Raw genomic sequence first — 22,391 nt, 5'->3', positions numbered from 1 at the left:
TGATAGCCCTGTACAATGCTGCTTGATCTCCAAGCTACAAGGCAACACTGTAAAGAAGCTCAAAGCACAGAGAACATGTGAAGACTGATCTGTTTTAGTTTCAAATGATCTTCTACTTGGGATTCTTTTAGACAAACCATGCAAACGCCGATCACTGATTATATTCCAGAAGATCGTGCCTTGTGGTGCCAGGTAATATTTCTCCACTGAGTTCTTATCTCAAACATTTTGAAACTTTTTGGCGTGAGGCACTCCCACAAAACTCCCGTCCAAACTTCGGAAAAACAGGCCCCGGGGGAGTTCGGGAATGGTGTGCTCTAAGTGGCCGGCTGGGCCTCACTTCAGTCAATCTCATCGGACTCCCATCTGAACCCAGCTGAATCCACTACCTGGTGGGCAGGCAGGAGTGGGAATCTGGGCAGCCTGAGGCCGCAGCCAGGGACCGGGCCCCAGCAGTCAGGTAAGTGTTAGGGCAATCGGGGGAGGGGGTAAAGCCCAAGGCATTCCTGCTCCTCCAGGCCCATAGCAAACCATAAATGTTTTTTTACCTGCCTGGGCCTCTTCTTGCCCACAATCCCCCTCCTGAGTGGTTTGGCCTGACAGGGAAGCCGTTACTACTCCCCACGCTCAGGCCTCCAACTTAAATTGCAGGTCATCGGGACCCAATCGAAATACAGTATTTAAAGAAGGACCCCCGCCTCCTTCCTGCGAGTGGCCTGCTCAAAAGAGCAGGTTACTATCCGGACCAGTTGGGAAGGCTGTGGGATCACAGCGGATAAGTCACTGCCCTTGGTTTAACTGCTCCCCTGCCTGGTTTCTGCCAGGTGACGGTTGTTAAAATCGGGGCCACAATCTCAGTTACCTGGGGGGCAACAGTGTGATCACTGTGGAAAGCCTTACATATTGGCTAAAAAATAACATGTAAATCAACAAGTGATAGAAATGATGTAGAATGCAGAATTCTCGATATGCTCCCGCGTGCCACATCAGCCAGTGGGAAGGATGGATTTGCTTTGCTCTGTGTGATGCATTGATGCATGGAATCATAGAATGGTTACAGCAAGGAAGAAACCATTCGGCCCGTCGAGCCCATGCCGGCTCTCTGCAAGAGCACCTCATATAGTTCCACTCCCCCGCCCTTTCCCCGTAGCCCTGCAAAAAATTTTTTCAGGTACTTATCCAACTCCCTTTTGAAAGTCGTGATCAAGTCTGCCTCCACCACCCTTTCAATTGCTCAACTGCTGTCCAGTGGTAGCGAAGTGAATAGTTCTGGAAGAGGATTACAGAGCACTTGGAAAAGTATGAGTTGATCAAAGAGAGTCAGAAGGGATCTGTAAAAGATAGGTCATAGCTGACTAATCTAGTTGAATTATTTAAGGAGGTCGCTGCATGGTGAATAGGGGGGTGTCCATGGATATTGTCTATATGGACTTCCAGAAGGCATTTGATAAGGTTCCGCGCAAGAGACTATTAGCAAAAATGAAAGCGCATGGAATTGGAGGTAACCTTGTGGCATGGGTTGTTAATTGGTTGCGAGACAGGAAATGTAGAAAAGTAGGGATAAATGGATTTACGCTGATTGGCAGGATGTGATAAGTGGTGTCCCCCAGGGATCTGTCCTGGGGTCTCAACCTTTCACCATATACATCACTGATTGGATGAAGGAATAGGGTGTTGTACATCCAAGTTTGGAGATGACATTAGGTTAGGAGGCACGGTAAATTGCGTAGATAGGAGCGGGTAGTTACAAAAGGACACAGACAGATTAAGTGAGTGGGCAGATATTGTGCAATAACAACACAACAACTGCATTTATATAGCGCCTTTAACATAGTAAAACATTCCAAGGCGCTTCACAGGAATGTTAGTCTCTTGTGTGGAACCGTTCAATGCAGGGGGAGTGGGAGGTCCTCCACTTTGGACCCAAGAAAGACAAATCAGAATATTTTCTTAATGGTGAGAGACTAGGAGCTGTGGAGCAGCAAAGGACTTGGGTGTCCATGTACACAGATCACTAAACGCTAGCTCACATGTACAAAAAGTAATCAAAAAGGCTAATGGAATGTTGGCCTTTATCTCAAGAGGGCTGGAATACAAAGAGGTGGAAGTTATGTTCCAGGTGTACAGAGCTCTGGTTAGACCCCATCTGGAGCACTGCGTTCAGTCTGGGCTCCACACCTCAGGAAGGACATATTGACCTTGGAGGGGGTGAAATACAGATTCACCAGAATGATACCAGGGCTGAGAGGGTTAAATTGTGAGGACAGGTTGCATAAACTTGGTTCACATTCCCTTGATTTTAGAAGGTTGAGGGATGATCTAATCGAAGTATTTAAAATGGTAAAGGGATTCAATAAGGTAGATACAGAGAAATTATTTCCTTTGGTGGGGAAATTCAGAACAAGGGGGCACAATCTTAAAATTAGAGCCAGGCCATTCAGGACTGAAAGCAGGAAGCACTTCTTCCACACAAAGGGCAGTGAAAATCTGGAATTCTCTCGCCAAAAACACTGGACGCTGGGACAATTGGCATTTCAAGGCTGAAATTGATAGATGTTTTAGGTAAGGGTAGCAGGGGATATGGAACAAAAACGGGTAAATGGAGCGGAGGTACAAATCGGCCATGATTTAATTGAATGGTTGAACAGGCACGAGGGGCTGAATGGCCTCCTCCTGTTCCTATGTTCCTGTCGGAGGAATTGAGGGAATGGGAAAAAGCAGCAAACCAGGTTCAGAGGACCAAGGCACGAGCAGTAATCCAGGGTCAGAGGATGGGCTGTGTCATAGACCCAGAGATTCCAGGTGGATCTTTGGTGTAAAACCGGATTTTTGCTTATTTGCCGGGGGGTGGGAGAGGGAGTGGAGAGAAATAAAAATCACAAATACTTCAAAACTCACCACAAGGTGCTTTGTAGCACAGGATGAGACACAGGATCTGCCCCCACTTCCCATCTTCCCTTCAGGGAAGACCTAATGTGGTTCTTGCTTTCCTCACCGCAGGATAGTGTATAAATATAAGAAAAATAGCTCAATGATGCAGAAGTCAGTATTAATATATTTTTATTAATGAGGATGTATTCTGTGTGATAGAGGCTGACACATGGTTTAGATGAGGTCATTAGGATTCCGCAGGGGAATGCCAAGTAAGCAGGTGGTGTCCGGTTACTGCAATTTAAGAAGCATCAAAGGATTTGAGTAAGAATTATAGCTAGTTTGGAGCCAACATGTCTACGTTTCAGCTGTCATCATTCTGCAAAGGTGTGATGTTTATAGCCATGCAATACGGTCAAATCTTCTCCATAAATGACACTTCTATTCGAGTGAGAATGGAGTATATGTGGTGCGACGTTGTCATCTACTGGTGTAGTAGCATATGACACAAAGATCACATGACAATAGTCACAGAATTGATGGGTTTAAAGCAAGTCATCAGACATTGCTCCTCTGGGTGTATTAATAGGCGGACTTTCAGTAATCTTTGGTATTCCGTGCTGAGAGCACGCCTGGGTTGGTTAGTAGTTCCCAGAGACCGATAGATGTATATGACTTGCTCGCACTCTCTGTTGACATTAATAAAACCAACACGTTGATTTATCTCTGGCGTCTGAACCTCTCATCATTTGGATTAATCTACTCGGTTGATCTAACACGTGGTCCTGCACCGTGAACTGAAGTGAATCGGTGCATTAGACCTGCGTCTCTAACCTGGCTCCCCTCACACAGTCAGCACTCGTGCAGACAGCTCAACTCACTACAGCTTTGGTCCTGACGTGACTTCTCTTGGATAATGAAGCCTGACACAGGGTTTGTGGCTGGGTCAATCAGGAGAACCGGTTCCCTCGCCCCAAACGGGAGGCACTGCCCTGGAATCCTGGATGACCTCAAAAGGTCCCCTCGGATTTCCTCACAGGTTGAGAACCTGTGTAATAGAACGCAAGAACCCATGTGTCTAGTAACAAAGTGAATCTTAGTTATGTTTCCAAATGTCAACCGTATGCCAAAAGTAATATTACGGTCTATTTCTGATCCAAGTCATTTATTTTTTGCGCTAAATCATTTGAAATATGCAATAAATTGAATTAAGCAATGTAAATAACACAGCAAAGTGTGAATTTTAGTGGCAACAAAAAAAAAGTGAATTCACAGACAATTTGAACAAAACAACTCTGAATTACAAACAGATGTATTTTAAATTGCCACCATTCAGATTTTATTCTTTTAATCAATGGCCACTGATGCACACAAAACTGAGTAAAGAGACTGCATTTACTACATTTGATACAAATAATGTAACCAAGCAATGCAACAATCTCTAAAAACAAATGCTTACCTCGTTCAGTGCGCACATTCGAGCTATGGATCCAATGTTGTTTGTGATAGTGACTAGTGTTGCTCTGGCCAAGTCTTCCTTACTGATGGAATCTCGTTTCTCCTTACTCATCATGTGACCAAAGCTGCATAAATTAAAAAAAATAAGTTATGACCAAAGACACGAGAACAAATATTCAAATTATTTCTGGTTGCTCTCTGTTAGATCCGTGGTTCAGTGGATAAATAATTACACGGATGCTGTACATAAACAAATAACAGGTCTTTACTGGAGGAGGGTAATCTCTAGACTGGGGTACAGAGGCATGCGCACAGCTTATATACCGGTGTGGTCACTGCCGGTACTACAGTATACAGGAGCTGTAAAAAGTAGTTCTGACTTAAAGCACATACACTACAATTCCTCCCTATTTAGATTAATAATACCCCCTTAATATTCACATAACAATTACATTTTTACATGTACATTCAATAACAAAAGTCCATTTATAGATTCAGTCTTTGGGGCGGCTTCCTGACCCTTTCGGGATAGCGCCTTTCCGGAGGTTCTTGTTCTTGGTGCAGAGGTGATTCTAACCCCCTTTCATCGGGTAGTTCATCGGGTTCCACTGCTACTGGGTCTGAAGTAGATGCTACCGGTATGTCGGGTTCATCCCCAGGTACTTGAGACATGGGGTTGACGCATTCCTGTGATGCTAAGATCTGATCGACGTGGCGTCTCACAATGTTCTCCCCGACATCCACTGTGTACATTAATGGCCCCTGCCTTGTACATATCGTTCCGGGTTGCCACTTCTCTGTTCGATAGTCCCAGGCCAAGACTGGTTGCCCTACATTGAAGCTCCTTGTCGGCTTCTCGTTGATGTGCTGGAATTGTTTGTCCTCAACATTTCTTCGCACATTTGGTCTGAGCAAGTCCAGACGAGATCTCAACCTTCGGTTAAAGAACATCATGGCCGGGGTCTGGTTGGTAACTGCATGTGTCGCGTTTCGGTAGGCTAATAAGAAATTGTCCATCTTATGCTGTAGTGGAATTTCCTCATCGCACATGGCCTTTATCGCCTTCTTAAAGGTTTGTACGAACCTCTCAGCCAATCCATTGGTGGCTGGATGATACGGGGCGGATGTGTAATGCCTTACCCCATTCCTTTTCATGAATTTTTGGAACGCATCGGACACAAACTGTGGTCCATTATCAGAGCAGATCTGCTCTGGCAACCCGTTTCTGGCAAATATGGTCCGTAGGACTGCAATCGTTTTTTCTGTAGTGGTTGAAGACATCTTTATCACATCAGGCCACTTTGAATGAGCATCCACTGCTATTAAGAACATTGAGTCCATGAATGGACCAGCGAAATCAATGTGCACCCGTTGCCATGGAGAGGAGGGCCACTCCCATGGGTGTAGAGGGGCATGTGGTGGTGCATTTTGGACCTTATGGCATCCTAAGCAGCTCTTAGTTAGGTCGTCGATTTGTTGCTCGATTCCCGGCCACCACACATAAGCCCTAGCAAGGCTTTTCATTTTCACTCCCCCCAGATGACCTTCATGTAGCTCATTTAGCGCACTCTCCCTTAACTTGGGTGGAATCACCACTCTGGATCCACACATCACTGTCCCCTGGCATACTGACAGCTGTTCTCTTCTGGATGAGAATGCTGGCAACAGTGAGTCGCCATGTGTTGGCCATCCCCTCACCGTCAAATCATATACCCGAGACAGCGTCGGATCATTGCGGGTCTCCTTCTCTATATCCGCGTTTGTTACTGGCAATCGTTCAATTATCGACGAATAAAATATCTCGATAGGGTCCACTGCTGGTGCTTCCTCCACAGTAGGCAGTGGCAGGCGCGATAGCCCATCAGCGTTCCCATGCTGTCTCGTGCCTTTATATTCTATTTCATATTGATTCGCCCCTAGAAACAGGGACCATCTTTGTAACCGCTGTGCAGTCATTACTGGCACGCCCTTCTTAGGATTAAAGATGGAGGCAAGTGGTTGGTGGTCAGTCAGCAAGGTGAACTTCTGTCCATGCAGATAGTGGTTGAATTTTTTTTACTCCCCATACTAGGCTGAGGGCCTCCATGTCAATCTGGGCGTAGTTGCGCTGGGCTGAGGTTAGTGACCGAGACGCAAAGGGAACTGGCCTCTCCAACCCGTCTGGGAATTTGTGCGACAGCACCGCTCCAATGCCGTAGGGTGATGCATCACATGCCAAACGAATTGGTAGTGCTGGGTTGAAATGGGCCAACACCTCTTTTGATGTGATCAATTCTTTACACTTCTGGAAAGCTCGTCTACGTTCGTCATCCCACTTCCATGGTACCCCTGTTTGCAGTAGGGTGTTCAGCGGGTGTAATACCGTAGACAAATTTGGTAAGAACTTGTGGTAATAGTTTACCAGCCCGAGGAACGACCTCAGTTGTGACACATTTTCCGGTGCTGGAGCCTTGACTACTGCCTCAATCTTGTCAGGGGACTTATGTAACCCCTCTTCATCGATGACGTGGCCGCAATACGAGATCTGTGTGGTAAACCACTGTTATACCTGTCTGTAAGTGTATGTGTATTCCACTAGGTACAGGTCTGGACATGCCTCGGCTGACTCCTCCCACTATTCCAGGTATATAAGTGACTACCTCCCAGTCCCTTAGTATTCTGGACGGGTCGACCACGCGAGACAAGACCTTCATTCTTTAGTTAATAAAAGCCTGTTTGTTACTCGCTTAACCTCAGTCTTTTGAGTAATTGATGGCGCATCAATTTTATTAACTAAATTTTTTATAATGGAGAAGATCCTCACACCAGCATGCCTGGACCTGGACAGTCGGGAAGCGGATGCTTCCACCAAGTTTGCTCACTGGCTCATGTGCTTCGAGACATTCCTGACTGCCTCCACTGCAGTCGTAACGGATGCGAACAAACTGTCTGTCCTGATCTCCAAGGTGAACCACCGAGTGTACTCAGTCATCCGGGACGCGACCTCGTACACAGCCGCCCTCCAGCTCCTCAAGACCAAGTACACGCGCCCTGTGAACGAAGTATACGCCAGGCACCTACTGGGGAGTCGCAAGCAACAACCTGGGGAATCGACTGAGGAATACCTCCAAGCTCTGTCCGTGCTTGGCCGGGCCTGTGGGTGTAAGGCGGTAACGCCCACTACGTACACGGAGGAACTGATCCGGGATGCCTTCGTAGCGGGCCACAGGTCCAACTACACCCGACAGCGACTGCTGGAGCAGAGTGACCTCACCCTCGACAAAGCCTCCAAAATTGCACTAACGCTGGACGCAGCCTACCGGGGCATGGATGCCTACTCCTCTGCACCGTGGACGCCGCGGGGAACGACAACCTGGGACACGGTAGGACAGCCCCAGAGCACCGTGCCACCCCAGCCACAGCCCAACGACGGCCCAACTACCGCAGCAGTATCCCAAGGCCAGAAATGCTACTTCTGTGGCCAGGCCAAACACCCCAGAGCGCGCTGCCCGGCGAAGAATGCGACTTGCTCGGGCTGCGGGAAAAAGGGACACTACGCCAGCGTCTGCAAGGCCAAAGCCACCCCGAACGCCAGCAGCGCCGCGTGTGGGCCGGGCGAGCCGCCATCTTGGGCCCCCAACAGCGCCGCGTGTGGGCTGCCATCTTGGGCATCCCCAGCCATGTACGAACCACCGCAGCAGTCATCTTGGACGACTCCAGCCACATGGGAATCATGGACGCTGCCATCTTGGACACCAGCCGGGACGCAGCAGGCCGCCAACCCCCCCCCCATCTGATACCCGCAGCGACACACCGACCCCTACGCTGGCCTCTGTTACGCTGGACCAAACGAGACCGCACCAACTAGCTCGGTCCAAAATGGACGTTAAGGTAAACGGCCATGCAATAAACTGCCTTTTTGACTCCGGGAGCACAGAGAGCTTCATCCACCCCGACACGGTGCGGCGTTGCTCTCTCCCAGTCCTGCCTGCGCACCAGCGGATTTCTATGGCCTCCGAGTCCCAGTCAGCGGACATTGGCGGCTACTGCGTGGTGACACTAGTAGTAGACGGGACTGTGTTCAATAATTTTAAACTCCTGGTCCTGCCCGACCTCTGTGCTGCCGTTTTACTGGGGTTGGATTTCCAGTGCCACCTCAAAAGCGTTACGATGGCGTACGGTGGCCCCCTCCCCCCACTCACAGTCCGCAGCCAGCAGCCTCCAAATTGCCCGCCGCGCACCAGATGCAACCTCTCCACACTCAGAGTCCCACCCCCCCCACTGTTTGCTAACCTCACCCCCGACTGTAAGCCCATCGCCACAAAGAGCAGGCGATACAGTGCCGGGGACAGGGTTCTCATCAAAACCGAAGTGGAGCGGCTCCTGAAGAAGGAGGGGATTATTGAGGGCAGCTCCAGCCCCTGGCGAGCCCAGGTTGTGGTCGTTAAGACCGGTGAGAAACAACGCCTGGTCATCGACTACAGCCAAACAATAAACCGCTACACCCTGCTGGACGCCTACCCACTCCCCCGCATAGCTGACATGGTCAACCTGATCGCGTAGTATCGCGTCTTTTTGACCACTGACCTGAAATCAGCGTACCACCAGCTCCCCATCCGCCCTGAAGACCGCCAGTATACTGCTTTTGAGGCAAACGGCCGCCTCTATCACTTCCTTTGGGTTCCCTTTGGCGTTACCAACGGGGTCTCCGTCTTCCAAAGGGAGATGGACCGGATGGTCGATCAAAACGCGCTGCAGGCCACTTTCCCTTACCTGGACAATGTGACCATCTGCGGCCATGACTTGCAGGACCATGACGCAAACCTCGAGAAATTCCTCTGCACCGCCCAACTCCTGAACCTGACATATAACAAGGAGAAGTGCATATTCCGCACAGACCGCCTCCCCATCCTTGGCTGTGTTGTGGAACACGGGGTCATCGGTCCCGACCCGGACCGGATGCGTCCCCTTATGGAACTCCCACTGCCCCACTGCCTAAAAGCTCTGAAGAGGTGCCTAGGGTTTTTTTCCTACTACGCTCAGTGGGTCCCCTACTATGCAGACAAAGCCCGTCCACTGATCAAGTCCACCTCTTTTCCCCTGACGGCAGAGGCCCGCTTGGCCTTCCACCGTATCAAGGAGGACATTGCCAAAGCCACCATGCACGCAGTGGACGAATCCATCCCCTTCCAGGTGGAAAGCGACGCGTCCGACTTTGCCCTGGCCGCCACCCTTAATCAGGCGGGGAGACCTGTGGCCTTCTTCTCACGAACCCTCCAGGGCCCGGAGACCAGACACTCCGCGGTCGAGAAGGAGGCCCAGGCCATTGTGGAGGCTGTGCGCCATTGGAGGCACTACCTGGCCGGAAAACGATTTACCCTGCTCACTGACCAGCGTTCAGTTGCTTTTATGTTCAGCAACAAGCAGAGGGGCAAAATCAAAAATGACAAGATCTTGAGGTGGAGAATCGAACTTTCCACCTACAATTACGAGATCTTGTACCGGCCTGGGAAGCTCAATGAACCCCCAGATGCCCTATCGCGTGGCACCTGCGCCAGTGCGCAGATCGATAGGCTGAGGGCCCTCCACAATGACCTCTGCCACCCGGGGGTCACCAGGTTCTTCCACTTCATCAAGGCCCGCAACCTGCCTTACTCCATCGAGGAGGTCAGGACCGTGACCAAGAACTGCCAAGTCTGCGCTGAGTGCAAACCGCACTTTTATAGACCAGACAGAGCCCACCTGATAAAAGCCACTCGCCCTTTCGAACGCCTGAGCGTCGATTTTAAAGGGCCTCTCCCCTCCTCCGACCGCAATGTGTACTTCCTCAACATCATTGACGAGTACTCCCGTTTCCCGTTCGCTATCCCCTGCCCGGACATGACCAGTGCCACGGTCATTAAATGTCTGAACAGCCTCTTCACCCTGTTCGGTTTCCCCAGCTATATCCATAGCGACCGGGGCTCATCGTTTATGAGCGACGAACTCCGCCAGTACCTGCTCGCTAGGGGTATAGCCACAAGCAGGACCACCAGTTACAACCCCCGGGGGAACGGACAGGTGGAAAGAGAGAATGCAACAGTTTGGAAGGCCGCCCTACTAGCCTTAAAGTCTAGGGGCCTCCCGACCTCCTGCTGGCAGGAGGTGCTCCCCGATGCGCTCCACTCGATTCGGTCACTGCTCTGCACTGCCACCAATGCCACCCCTCACGAGAAAATGTTTGTCTTCCCAAGGAAGTCCACATCGGGGACATCGTTACCGCCATGGCTGATGTCCCCAGGGCCGGTACTACTGAGAAGACACGTGAGGACCAATAAAACGGACCCCCTGGTCGAGAGGGTCGACCTCCTCCACGCCAACCCCCAGTACGCTTACATTGCGTACCCGGACGGGCGGGAGGACACAGTCTCCATACGAGACCACGCACCCTCGGGGACCACTGTAACCCACTACCCATTACCACCCCCCGCCACGACCCGATATCCAACCCCAGCAGCCGGCACGCCTGAGCCCGTCACCCACGAGGACTACACTCCAGTGCACCAGCCTACACGGGACGCGACGCCGGAAGCTCCACCACCCCTGCCGTCGCCACGTCGATCACAGCGGCAGATAACACCTCTGGAGAGACTCCAATACACGAACTTTTAAATACACTTCACCCCGCCGGACTCATTTTTAAACAAGGGGTGAATGTGGTAAACCACTGTTATACCTGTCTGTAAGTGTATGTATATTCCACTAGGTACAAGTCTGGACATGCCTCGGCTGACTCCTCCCACTATTCCAGGTATATAAGTGACTACCTCCCAGTCCCTTAGTATTCTGGACGGGTCGACCACTCGAGACAAGACCTTCATTCTTTAGTTAATAAAAGCCTGGTTGTTACTCGCTTAACCTCAGTCTTTTGAGTAATTGATGGCGCATCAATCTGTTTCTGGAAAAACTCGCACTTGTGGCGATTAGCTCGTAGCCCATATTCCTTTAATCTGGCGAGCACCTTCTCCAAGTTAGCGAGGTGATCACCGTCAGTTTCGCCCGTGACCAAGATGTCGTCCAAATAACACTGGGTCCCTGGAATCCCTTGCAGGACCTGATCCATCGCCCTTTGCCAGATAGCCGGAGCCGAGGCTACTCCAAACACCAGCTGGTTGTATTGATAGAGACCTTTATGGGTGTTGATCGTAAGGTAATGTTTCGAAGCTTCTTCTACCTCCATTTGCAAGTACGCCTGGGCTAGATCAATTTTGGTGAAGCATTTACCACCAGATAGCGAGGCGAAAATATCCTCAATTCGTGGAAGCGGATATTGCACCGTGTGAAGGACTGGGTTCACTGTCACCTTAAAATCCCCACAGATGCGGACCTTCTTTGGTTCCCCAGGCGTATTACTCAACGACCTCTTCATTACAGGAACGATGGGTGTAGCCCACTCGCTCCAGTCCACTTTGGACAGTACTCCTGAATGTTCCAACCCTTCCAGCTCTGCTTCAACCGCTGGTCTGATCGCATAAGGCACTGGTCTGGTCTTCAGAAACTTTGGGCTTGCATTATCCTCTATTTTAATTGTTGCTGTTATTCCTTTTAGTGTTCCTAGTCCCTCCTGGAACACTTCTTTTGCGTCAGTTAGCATTTTTGACAGTCGTCCAGGTGTGGCGTCGTCAACCTTTTTGGCCTCCACCTTCAGTGCCTGTATGGAATGCCAATCTAAATGTATCTTCCGGATCCATTCACATCCTAGCAGTGGTGGTCTTCCATTTGGCAATACATATATATCCATTTTAGGTATTTCCTGACCTTTATGTCACTTTCACCCTTATATTTCCTTTGGGGTAGACTTTTTGCCCCGTATACGTCTTCAAGACAATCTCTGTAGCTTTCAAGGGTATGTGTGAAAATAGCCGCTTGTAGTCTCTTTGATTTATGACTGTTAGAGCTGACCCTGTGTCCAAGCCCATTTCCACTTGGACTCCGTCTATCTTGAGTGTAACCCAGATAGTCTGGTGATCCTCCATTTCGGTTACATTATGTAGTTTCAGACAACCCAGCTCCTTGCTTCCGGAGTCTGTGTCACTTTTCTGTTCGTCTGAACCACTGTCCATCACCCGGTGTACCTTTTTGTACTTCTCCTGTGGAGATTTCTTACTGTTGGTTTTCTTCCCAGACCTGCAGACTCTTGCTATGTGTCCTGCTTTCCCACACTGTCTGCACACTTGGTCCTTGAACCAACAATCTTTCTGGTCATGTGTTGTTCTGCCGCAGCGATAGCACTTCCCTGTTCCATAGGTCATTTCATTGGTGCCATATTCTTGCGGTCTCCGTTGTATCTCTGCAGCGCCCCTTGCGGCTGCTTCGTGTGATACTGCCATACTGAAAGCTTTGTCCAGCGTAAGGTCCTTTTCCGATAGAAGCCGTTTCTGGGTTCCTTCACTTTGTAGCCCACACACAAACTTGTCCCTTAACGTGTCTGCTAGTCCCGCTCCAAACTGGCAGTATTTCGATAAGCTTGTGCAGTTGCGTTAGGTACTCAGCATTGCTTTCGTCTTTGTGTTGGTTCCTTTTATGGAACTTAAATCGTTCTGCTATCAGCAGCGGTGTGGGGTTTAAGTGGTCCTGTAGGATTTCTACTATGCTTTCAAAATTCTTGTTTACCGGCTTCTCTGGGGTTATTAGATTTCGCAGTAACCCATAAGTTTTTGCACCCATGGAATTTAACAGAACCAGTGATTTATTAGCATCTGGCACTTCATTCGCCCTGCAGTACACCTCAATACATTCCACATATGTCGCCCAATCTTCGACTTCATTGTCGAACGTAGAGATACTGCCACTCTTCGGCATCCTTGGTTGTGCGTTAACTATCACCAATGGTGCCTCCCGCGCTTCCTTCTTCTCCGCTGGCACAAAATGGCATCTCCCGCGCTTTCCTTCCTTCCCGCGCTCGCCCATCTTCTCCGCTGCGGCTTCGCAAAATGGCATCTCCCGCGCTCTCCCTGGCTCAATGGCGTCTCCCCTTGCTTCGTCCCACGGACCCTGATCAGCCCGTGATCCCCGGCTGTGCTCTGCGCGTTCTTCTCTTGATATTTGTCGACGCCGCTCAGTCTAGAACCCGGCTGTTTCTTACCCTCTCTCTCTCCGGTTTGCAGTATTTTTCCTCGACGCCGCTCGGTGATCAACCCCCGGCTGCGCCCTGCTCTCTTCACCCTCTTTCTTACCCCGTCGACGCTGCTCGGCTCCCTCTCTGCCGTCGGTCGGCTCCAGCCGCCGCTGCTCGGGAAGGGTCTGCTCTGGACCTGTCGTCGGTCTCTTACTGCTCGTTGTGGCTGGGGAACCAAGCCCGGCTCTCCACAGCCTCCCCAGCGAAGTTGGATCTCTGCCTGACTGCTGGGTGGTTGCTCGCGGTCGACGCCAGTGTTCCTGGACTCGACTATTTTTATTTTTTTTATGTTGCAGGTAGATTCGCATCAACACTCGTCGCCACTGTTAGATCCGTGGTTCAGTGGATAAATAATTACACGGGTGCTGTACATAAACAAATAACAGGTCTTTACTGGAGGAGGGTCATCTCTAGACTGGGGTACAGAGGCATGCGCACAGCTTATATACCGGTGTGGTCACTGCCGGTACTACAGTATACAGGAGCTGTAAAAAGTAGTTCTGACTTAAAGCACATACACTACACTCTCCATCTAAAATGTTTCTCAAATAATCTACCTGCATAGTTTATTTTCATGTTTTAAATAAAGCTATGTTGTCCACCCATGCCTCATGTCTTCAAATCAGAGAGTCAGGTTATCCACAGAGAAAGCAAACTGCTCCCAGAAGCTAGACAGTATAATTACAGTATAATGGAAATTAAGTGATAGATCATGCAAATATCAATACATAGTACGAGTCCCATTTAGACTGTTACCCAGCCCATTGGCTGGTGTTTTCCTCCACATAGGGAACATAGGTATATTAGGAATAGGAGTAGGCCATTCAGCCCCTTGAGCCCCACTATGCATTATCTTAAACTTGCGCACTTCATTTCATCAACCAGTGGAAACATGACACTTTTTAACCTCATTCTAACCTTTCGTAATCTTAGGACCTCTATCAGGTTGTCCCTTAATTTCTCAGTTCTAATGAAAAAAGTCCAACTTCTCAAATCTCTGTTCATCTCTGGCCACACCCCAGTGAATCTACACTGCACCCTTTCCATTGCTTTTATAACCTCCCTATAAAAAGGTGCTTAAAACTGCACACAGCACTCAGACTGCAAATAACTAAGGTCTTGTACAAATTCTTGTACCTCCATGCTTTTGTATTCTATACCTCTAGATCGAAGACCAAGGATTCCATTTGCTCCTTTTAATGGGCTTATCTACTTGCGCTGTTACCTTGAATGACCTGTGTAACTCCACTCTGCTCCTCTACTCTATTTAAAATCTTACTATTTAAGGTTTATTTCCTTGCACTCGTCTTACTTCCAAAATGCTTTACTTCCCATTTTCTACATTGAATTGCATCTGCTACTTATCTGGCCATCCTCCTAGTCTAATGATTGTTCTCCTGGTGTCTTTCACAATCCTCATCACAATTTTCCATTCCCCTCTCCCCAAAGTTACTACCATCAGCAGGTCTTGATATTGCTCCCTCAATTCCAAAGTCTAGATCATTTATGCTTTTGGTAAATAAGAGCAGCCTCAACAGAGTTCTGTGGAACATAACTCGCCACATTGTTCCAATCTAACTTCCTTTTATCCATACCCTTTTCTTTCTGCTTGCTAACTATCTCACTATCCATGTGGCCACATTCCCCTTTGTAATGTATACAACATTGAAGGGACTACTTTGTTTTGCGGATGCACATCCTTAGTTGCGAGCGTATATAACAGACACGTATCGATTTGTATAGTCAGTGCCGAAGTTCCAGTTACCCAGTAAAGATCACTTGAAGTTACTCTCAGTCTCTGCTGCTTTATTATTTTATGTAGTTGTGTATAGCGGTACAAACACAACAAATTGGCGATGAGAATTATGAACCTACGTCTTCCTATTCGGGCATCGCATCCAGAGGACACCGAAATTTGGAAGAAAGGAGCGAGAAGGTAGAGAAAACGGAGCACGCTTGCTAAGCTAGGCAGGGGATACGTAAGTCAAGTGAAAAGTGCACAGGACTTGCATGACGCTAGCTAACTAGTAAAGAAAGAAAAACGGGTTTGGAAAAAAAAATGGCGATGATTGGCACGATTGCAGCATTTGATAGCAGCATTGAAGACTGGGCAACTTACATTGAAAGAGTGGAGTTGTACTGTGAGGCTAACGGAGTGGAGGTAGAAAAGAAAGCCACTGTTTTGCTGAGTGTTATGGGCACAAAGACATGTGGGCTGCTACGTAGTTTATTAACCCCTGAAAAGCCAGCAAACAAAACATTCAAACAAATAGGGGACACACTCCAAGACCATTTAAGCCCCAAACCACTGCTCATAGCCGAAAGATTTAAATTCCATAAACGGAACCAGAGCAAAAATGAAAGCATTTCTGAATATTTGGCAAAATTGCGCAAATTATCAGAACATTGCCAATTTGGAGTGGGCTTATCAGACGCATTGAGGGACAGATTTGTGTGTGGCATGCAAAATGAAAGCACACAAAAGAAGCTTCTGTCTGAAAAAGACCTCACATTGGAGAAGGCTCTGAGTATTGCAATATCAATGGAAGCAGCAGCACGTGGCGCTTTAGAAATTCAACAAAAATCCCTGGAATATTCAACTAATAAAATGTCACTGAAACAAGAAAAGAAGTGCTATCGCTGTGGCAAAATGTCACATGACCACAATGACTGTTGGTTTAAAGACAAAGACTGCAGACAATGTGGCAGACGAGGGCACATTGAAAGAGTCTGCAAAGCAAATAAGAAGCAGAAAACTGATACAATACATAGTAACAAAAAGGTACATCAAGTGACTGAAAACAAGAAACCTTTCAAAGATAGATACACGAAGGTACACCACGTGACTGGAGACAGTTCAGATAAAGAAAAAAGTGATACAGACTCAGAGGAAGAAGATCTGGCTTGTCTAAAACTACACAGTGTGAAAGAGACAGGGGATCACAGAATAATATGGATTACTCCAGAAGTGGCAGGAGTTAGGCTGAAAATGGAGTTGGACACAGGCTCAGCTTTAACAGTGATCTCTGTACATGACTACAAACGACTGTTTTCACACATACCGCTAAGGCCAACTAAAGTACTGTTAAAGACATACACAGGACAAAGAGTGTGCGTGCCCCAAAGGTAAAATAAAAGTGACAGTGACATACAAAGAAAAAAAATACCGCAATTGAACCTCTATGTAGTGGAAAATGGAGGACCACCATTGCTGGGACGCGAATGGCTCAGGAAAATACAGTTGGATTGGCACACCAGCCAAGCACTGTTTGTGTCAGCAAAGGAGGACAGCAACGCCACTCTTGAGAGACTGTCACAAATACTCTCTGACTCTCAGGAAGTGTTCAAGAAGGGAATAGGAACACTTAAGGGCATGAAAGCAAAAATTAAGATTGAGGAGAACGCAAATCCAAAGTTCCACAAGGCCAGACCAGTGCCTTATGCAATTCGCCCTTCAGTAGAAGCAGAGCTGGAGAACTTGGAGCAGTTAGGGGTCCTGTCCAAGGTGGATTGGAGTGAATGGGCCACACCTATAGTTCCAATGATGAAGAAAACCTCCAGCACAAAACCAGGAAAGCCAAGAAAAGTGCGCATCTGCGGAGACTTTAAAGTGACTGTTAACCCAGTCCTCCACACAGTACAGTACCCATTGCCTCGCATTGAGGACATCTTTGCTTCCCTGTCAAGAGGGGAACGCTTCACAAAGATTGACTTGGCCCAGGCCTATCTCTAAATGGAAATTGATGATGCATCAAAGAAGTACCTGACAATAAATACGCACAAAGGCCTTTACCAGTACAATCGGCTGGTATTCGGAATAGCATCAGCTCCTGCAATCTGGCAAAGGGCAATGGACCAAGTCCTGCAGGGGATCCCAGGTACTCAGTGTTATCTTGATGACATCATCATTACTGGCAAGAATGACAACGACCACCTTTCCAACCTCGAACAGGTGCTCATCAGGTTACGGGAGTATGGGCTCCAAGCGAACCGAGACAAGTGTGAGTTTTTCAAAAAGGAAATCTCATACTGTGGACATGTGATTGACAAGGACGGTTTACACAAGTCTCCAGACAAGATTGAAGCTGTGATTAATGCACCAACACCTGAAAATGTGTCTCAGTTGAGATCATATCTTGGACTGGTGAACTACTATCACAAGTTCTTGCCCAACCTATCCACAGTGTTACATCCACTAAATGCACTGCTACAGACAGGGTCACAATGGAAGTGGAGTGACAGCTGTGAACAAGCTTTTCAAGAGAGTAAAAGACTCATTACTTCAGAGGAGGTGCTAGCTCACTTTGACCCATCCTTACCTATTCGACTGGCATGTGATGCTTCACCCCATGGCATTGGTGCAGTGTTGTCACATAAGTTCCCAGACGGCTTAGAAAGACCAATAGCCTTTGCCTCAAGATCACTGACTACAGCTGAACGCAATTATGCACAGATTGACCGAGAGGCCCTCAGCCTTGTGTGGGGAGTCAAGAAATTCAACCACTACTTGTATGGTCAACAGTTTACACTGTTAACTGACCACCAGCCTCTCGTTTCAATCTTCAACCCAAGGAAGGGCGTTCCAGTGATGACGGCACAATGGCTACAGCGATGGTCACTCTTCCTAGGTGCTCACCTGTATGACATTGAATACAAGGGGACCAAGCAACATGGCAACGCCGATGGTTTGTCACGTTTACCACTGCCGACCTGAGAGAGAACTACAACAGTTGACTCAGCAGAGGTATTTCACACAACAATAGTTGAGCAGCTACCAGTGACAAACTCCCTCATTGAAAGAGAAACACGCAATGACCCTACATTGTCAAAAGTTTATGACATCACTGTGAAGGAATGGCCAGCGCATGGTGACTCATTGTTTCCAGCATTCTCAGCTAGGAGGGAGCAGTTATCAGTGTGTCAGGGAACACTGATGTGCGGCTCACGAGTTGTGATTCCTCCCAAGCTTCATAACCGAGTGCTAGATGAACTGCATGAAGGCCACTTAGGTACGATAAAGATGAAAAGCCTTGCCCGTGGATACGTGTGGTGGCCGGGAATTGACAAACAGATCGAGGACCTGACAAAGAGCTGCTCAGGATGTCAAAAGGTCCAGAACGCACCACCACAAGCCCCTCTCCATCCATGGGAATGGCCCTCATCACCATGGCAACATGTGCACATCGACTTTGCTGGACCGTTCATGGACTCCATGTTCTTGATTGCAGTCGATGCACATTCCAAATGGCCCGAGGTCATTAAAATGAAATTAACCACATCTGAAAAGACCATTTCAGTTCTGAGGACCACGTTCGCTAGAAATGGCCTACCAGAACAAATCTGCACAGACAATGGACGACAATTTGTCTCTGACGAATTCCAAGGTTTCATGAGGAAAAATGGAATCAAGCACTACACATCTGCCCCGTACCATCCAGCTACAAATGGCTTGGCAGAAAGATTTGTACAGACTTTCAAGGCCATCAAAGCAATGTACAGCGAGAATCTACCACTGCAACACAAGATAGACAATTTCCTCTTTGCTTATCAGAACGCAGTACACGCAGCCACTAATCAGACTCCAGCGATGATGTTTCTGAACAGGAACCTGAGATCTCGCATGGACCTTCTTAAACTGAATGTACGTCGTGATGTAGAGAACAAACAGTTCAAACATTTGAATGCTAAGCCAACAAGAAGCTTCAGTGTGGGACAGTCAGTTCTTGCTCGTGATTTCCGGACGGAAAAGTGGCAACCAGGGACAATATCCACAAGAGAGGGACCACTGATGTATACAGTGGATGTGGGAGAGAACGTTTTGAGACGTCATGTGGACCAAATTCTGGATGTTCAGGTGGAAAACACCCCTATACCTCGCCTAGACTCACCTGACATGGAAACAGACACTCCTGACTCATCAGCATCAGCACCAGACTCATCCACAGCCGAGAGCTCTACCTGTGCTGATAGCTCATCTGATGCACCTGTACCTGTACAGTCTCATTCCCCAAAGCAAGAGAGTCTGGAGAGACGTTACCCAGAGAGGCAGAGGAGGCCTCCCCAGAGACTTGACTTGTAAAAGGGCTGTTGACAAAATAAAATGTTATGTTGGAATTTGAATTTTGTTACTTTTAAGAAAACAAAAAGGTTACTGTAAAGACAGGCTCTGTATATTATAGAAATTTTGCATTAATATACTATTAAACTAAAGGAGGAGGAAGTGTAATGTATACAACATTGAAGGGACTACTTTGTTTTACGGATGTACATCCTTAGTTGCGAGCGTATATAACAGACGCGTATCGATTTGTATAGTCAGTGCCGAAGTTCCAGTTACCCAGTAAAGATCACTTGAAGTTACTCTCAGTCTCTGCTGCTTTATTATTTTATGTAGTTGTGTATAGCGGTACAAACACAACACCCTTAATTCTATTATCTTTGCCAGTAGTCTCTCATGTGAGAATGAATAAAACAACTATGGGGCAGCTCACACCAGGAAGACAGCAGTGTCGGAGCTGTGTGCAATGTGCATAATTGTCTGACCAGCTATGTGTATATCATTGCATCAGTGTGTAGGACGCTAATCAAGAAAATTTACCTTTCTAATCTGGTTTTGTTTATTCCAAATTTTGTCGGTGCTTAGGTACTGAGGGAGTCAACAGTAAAACTTAAATTAACCTGCCTCCCTCTCACTAGCAACAGGTTCTGCTTAGTTGTGTTCAGAAAGCAAAAAAAAGCTTTAAAAGAAACTGGGAATAAAATGCACTGGCCCAGAATTTGCTGCCAAAATAATGGCGAGTTTAATGGGGCTTGCTGTCACTAATGTGTAAATCGTCCAGCAACTTGTGGCGAGGAAGAGACATACCGTGAACTGCGAATCACCACAGGATGCTGGACGATATACACTGCCACACCTTTAGCCTCGCGAAAATGGAAGCTCGCCCTCAACTTCCGTGAGTTTTCATGAAGTTGCTGCATTTATGCCTTAATTACCAATCGTAGAAAGTTAGGGCTAGTACTTAATAGCGTAAATACCCTTTTAATGACCAAATTTATGTTCCAGCAATGCTACTCAACCTCTCCAGCCCAGAAAGGGAAAAATTGAACCTGTGGAGTCTCATTCCGACAAATTGTTGTTCGAGATTTTAATTTTTTTCCTTTCTGCCTCTTTTTTTCCTCTCTCTCTTAATCCAACCTTTCTTTCCCTCTCTATTTCTCTTTCTGTACCTGGTTTGACTCTAATTCATCCTATTTCCTTCCCAGTCGTTCCTCTTTCATTCTCAATCCTTACATCTCATTGGTTAAGGAGACAGACTGTTGGTCTTGTCACTCACTAAGGTTCCAGATGCCTAGTTATCAGCTCGTACTTCCAGCAACTTCCAGGGCAAAATAATTTGAGCTAAAGGGCGAGGGAAAAAGTCTAATGGGGCATGCTGCGAGATTCCCCGCTCCAGAAAATTCTGGCCTACTGAATCTGCCAGCACCCAGTGTGTAGTGCGTCAGTCAAGGCCCAGCAATGTCCCAAACAGGAACAAATCAGTCGAGGCCTAGCGAAACTGCCTGAATTTTCAGAGAGGCAGAAGGGCAGGTAGGCCTACTGTTTTCCACTCCTTGTGGTCAGACCATCCTCCAGTTAGTGAACAGGAGGAGGAAGATCTCCAATTGTTCGCATAAGCGGGATCTTAAAAATGTGCCTCAAGAGCCAAATAAAAACTACTGAATCTTTGGAATTCTCTACCACAGAGGGCTGTGGAGGCTCAGTCATTGGGTATATTCAAAACAGAAGTCGATAGATTTCTGACTAGTAAGGGCATCAAGGGATATGGCGATAGGGCCGGTGAATGGAATTGAGGCAGAAGATCAGCCATGATCTCACTGAATGGCGAAGCAGGCTCAAAGGGCCGAATGGCCTACTCCTGCTCCTATTTCTTATGTTACTATGAACATATTCTCAGAAAGGTAGCACTCGCCCGCCCTGGGAATTTGGTGATATAAAGGCACTGTAGACTGCATATTATCCCAACCCCAGGCAGTTTCAATGAGGCTTAATCGGCACCACCCAATCTCATTATTGCAAACAGGCCGGTCAGTTGGGTCTTACCTGGAAGCTACCGCACATCCCAGTAGGCCAAACCGCTCATAGTCTCCTCCATAGATATCCTTAACTAGTTTATCTACATTAGTGCTGTCTCCTTTCGCCGCCATCTCCAAAGCTTCTTCAAAGGTCTCGCACCCAGTAAGGAGACAACACAGGCCTAGGAAAGTCCCCCCACCAAGACTGAGGAAGGAAGGGGGAAAAAATGTTAATTGTGAAGCAAATGCAGATAAAAAGTACTTAGCATGATTGGCTTTATTCATTCCCAGATGTCTTATTAGGATTGCTCGTGTGCCTCAAGTGGAGTTAGTTTCTGGTGAAAATGTTACTTGTATATTGAGATAAGGATTTGGCTTGTCCTAAATCACAATATAAGCTTGTCAGTTGTACTCATCAAGAAACCAATGTTCAACGGGTCTGGCACCACACTGGATGGTGCCAATGTGACACCATTTCCCCGTGGATTTTGGCTGATTGTGAAATGTGCAGATGTAGAAAAGAATAAATGTACAGGTTCAATATTTCAGTTAGACAACTTTATACTAAAATCCCATATGCAAATTAAATCCGAGAAAGGTTTACAGAGGTTTCCTCTCCCCCCTCCAACCCAATAGTTCTTGATAAGGATCCTGCTCACTCGATCATCTCCTGAAAACAATCCTTTAGAATTACTTGTCCATAAATAGTCACAAGATGCAGCTGTGGGTAGCCATTTTGGCAATTTAAAATGATACCAGTTTGTTTATTATTCCCCTCCAATTTTCTGCCCTTCTCTCCTGCAGGCTTTGAGTCGTTGCTAGGATATGATTCCATAGGCACTAGTTGTCCTCT

General features: G+C 47.6%; 1 protein-coding gene across 4 annotated transcripts in view; it reads right to left on the bottom strand.

Annotated features, from left to right (window-relative positions):
* Window positions 1–22,391, bottom strand: part of LOC147113589 (pantothenate kinase 1) — an 89,460-nt gene that overhangs the window by 5,404 nt on the left and 61,665 nt on the right. For 3 of the 4 annotated variants that reach the window (XM_085994836.1, XM_085994834.1, XM_085994835.1), the window contains exons 4-5: window positions 21,567–21,743; window positions 4,331–4,454 (exon numbers count right to left, since the gene is read on the bottom strand). In XM_085994836.1, the coding sequence (XP_085850962.1) occupies window positions 4,331–4,454; window positions 21,567–21,743 (301 nt within the window). Of the gene's footprint in view, window positions 1–4,330; window positions 4,455–19,353; window positions 19,550–21,566; window positions 21,744–22,391 lie in introns of those variants that run through there. The other variant, XR_015079236.1, reaches the window with a different exon arrangement.

This window comes from Somniosus microcephalus, chromosome 8 (assembly GCF_052327205.1).
Source record: "Somniosus microcephalus isolate GS21.2 chromosome 8, FLI_Smic_1.0, whole genome shotgun sequence".
NCBI classification, from domain to species: Eukaryota; Metazoa; Chordata; class Chondrichthyes; order Squaliformes; family Somniosidae; genus Somniosus; species Somniosus microcephalus.
Note: the sequence above shows the minus strand (reverse complement) of the source record. Positions and strands in the feature narration are given on the sequence as shown.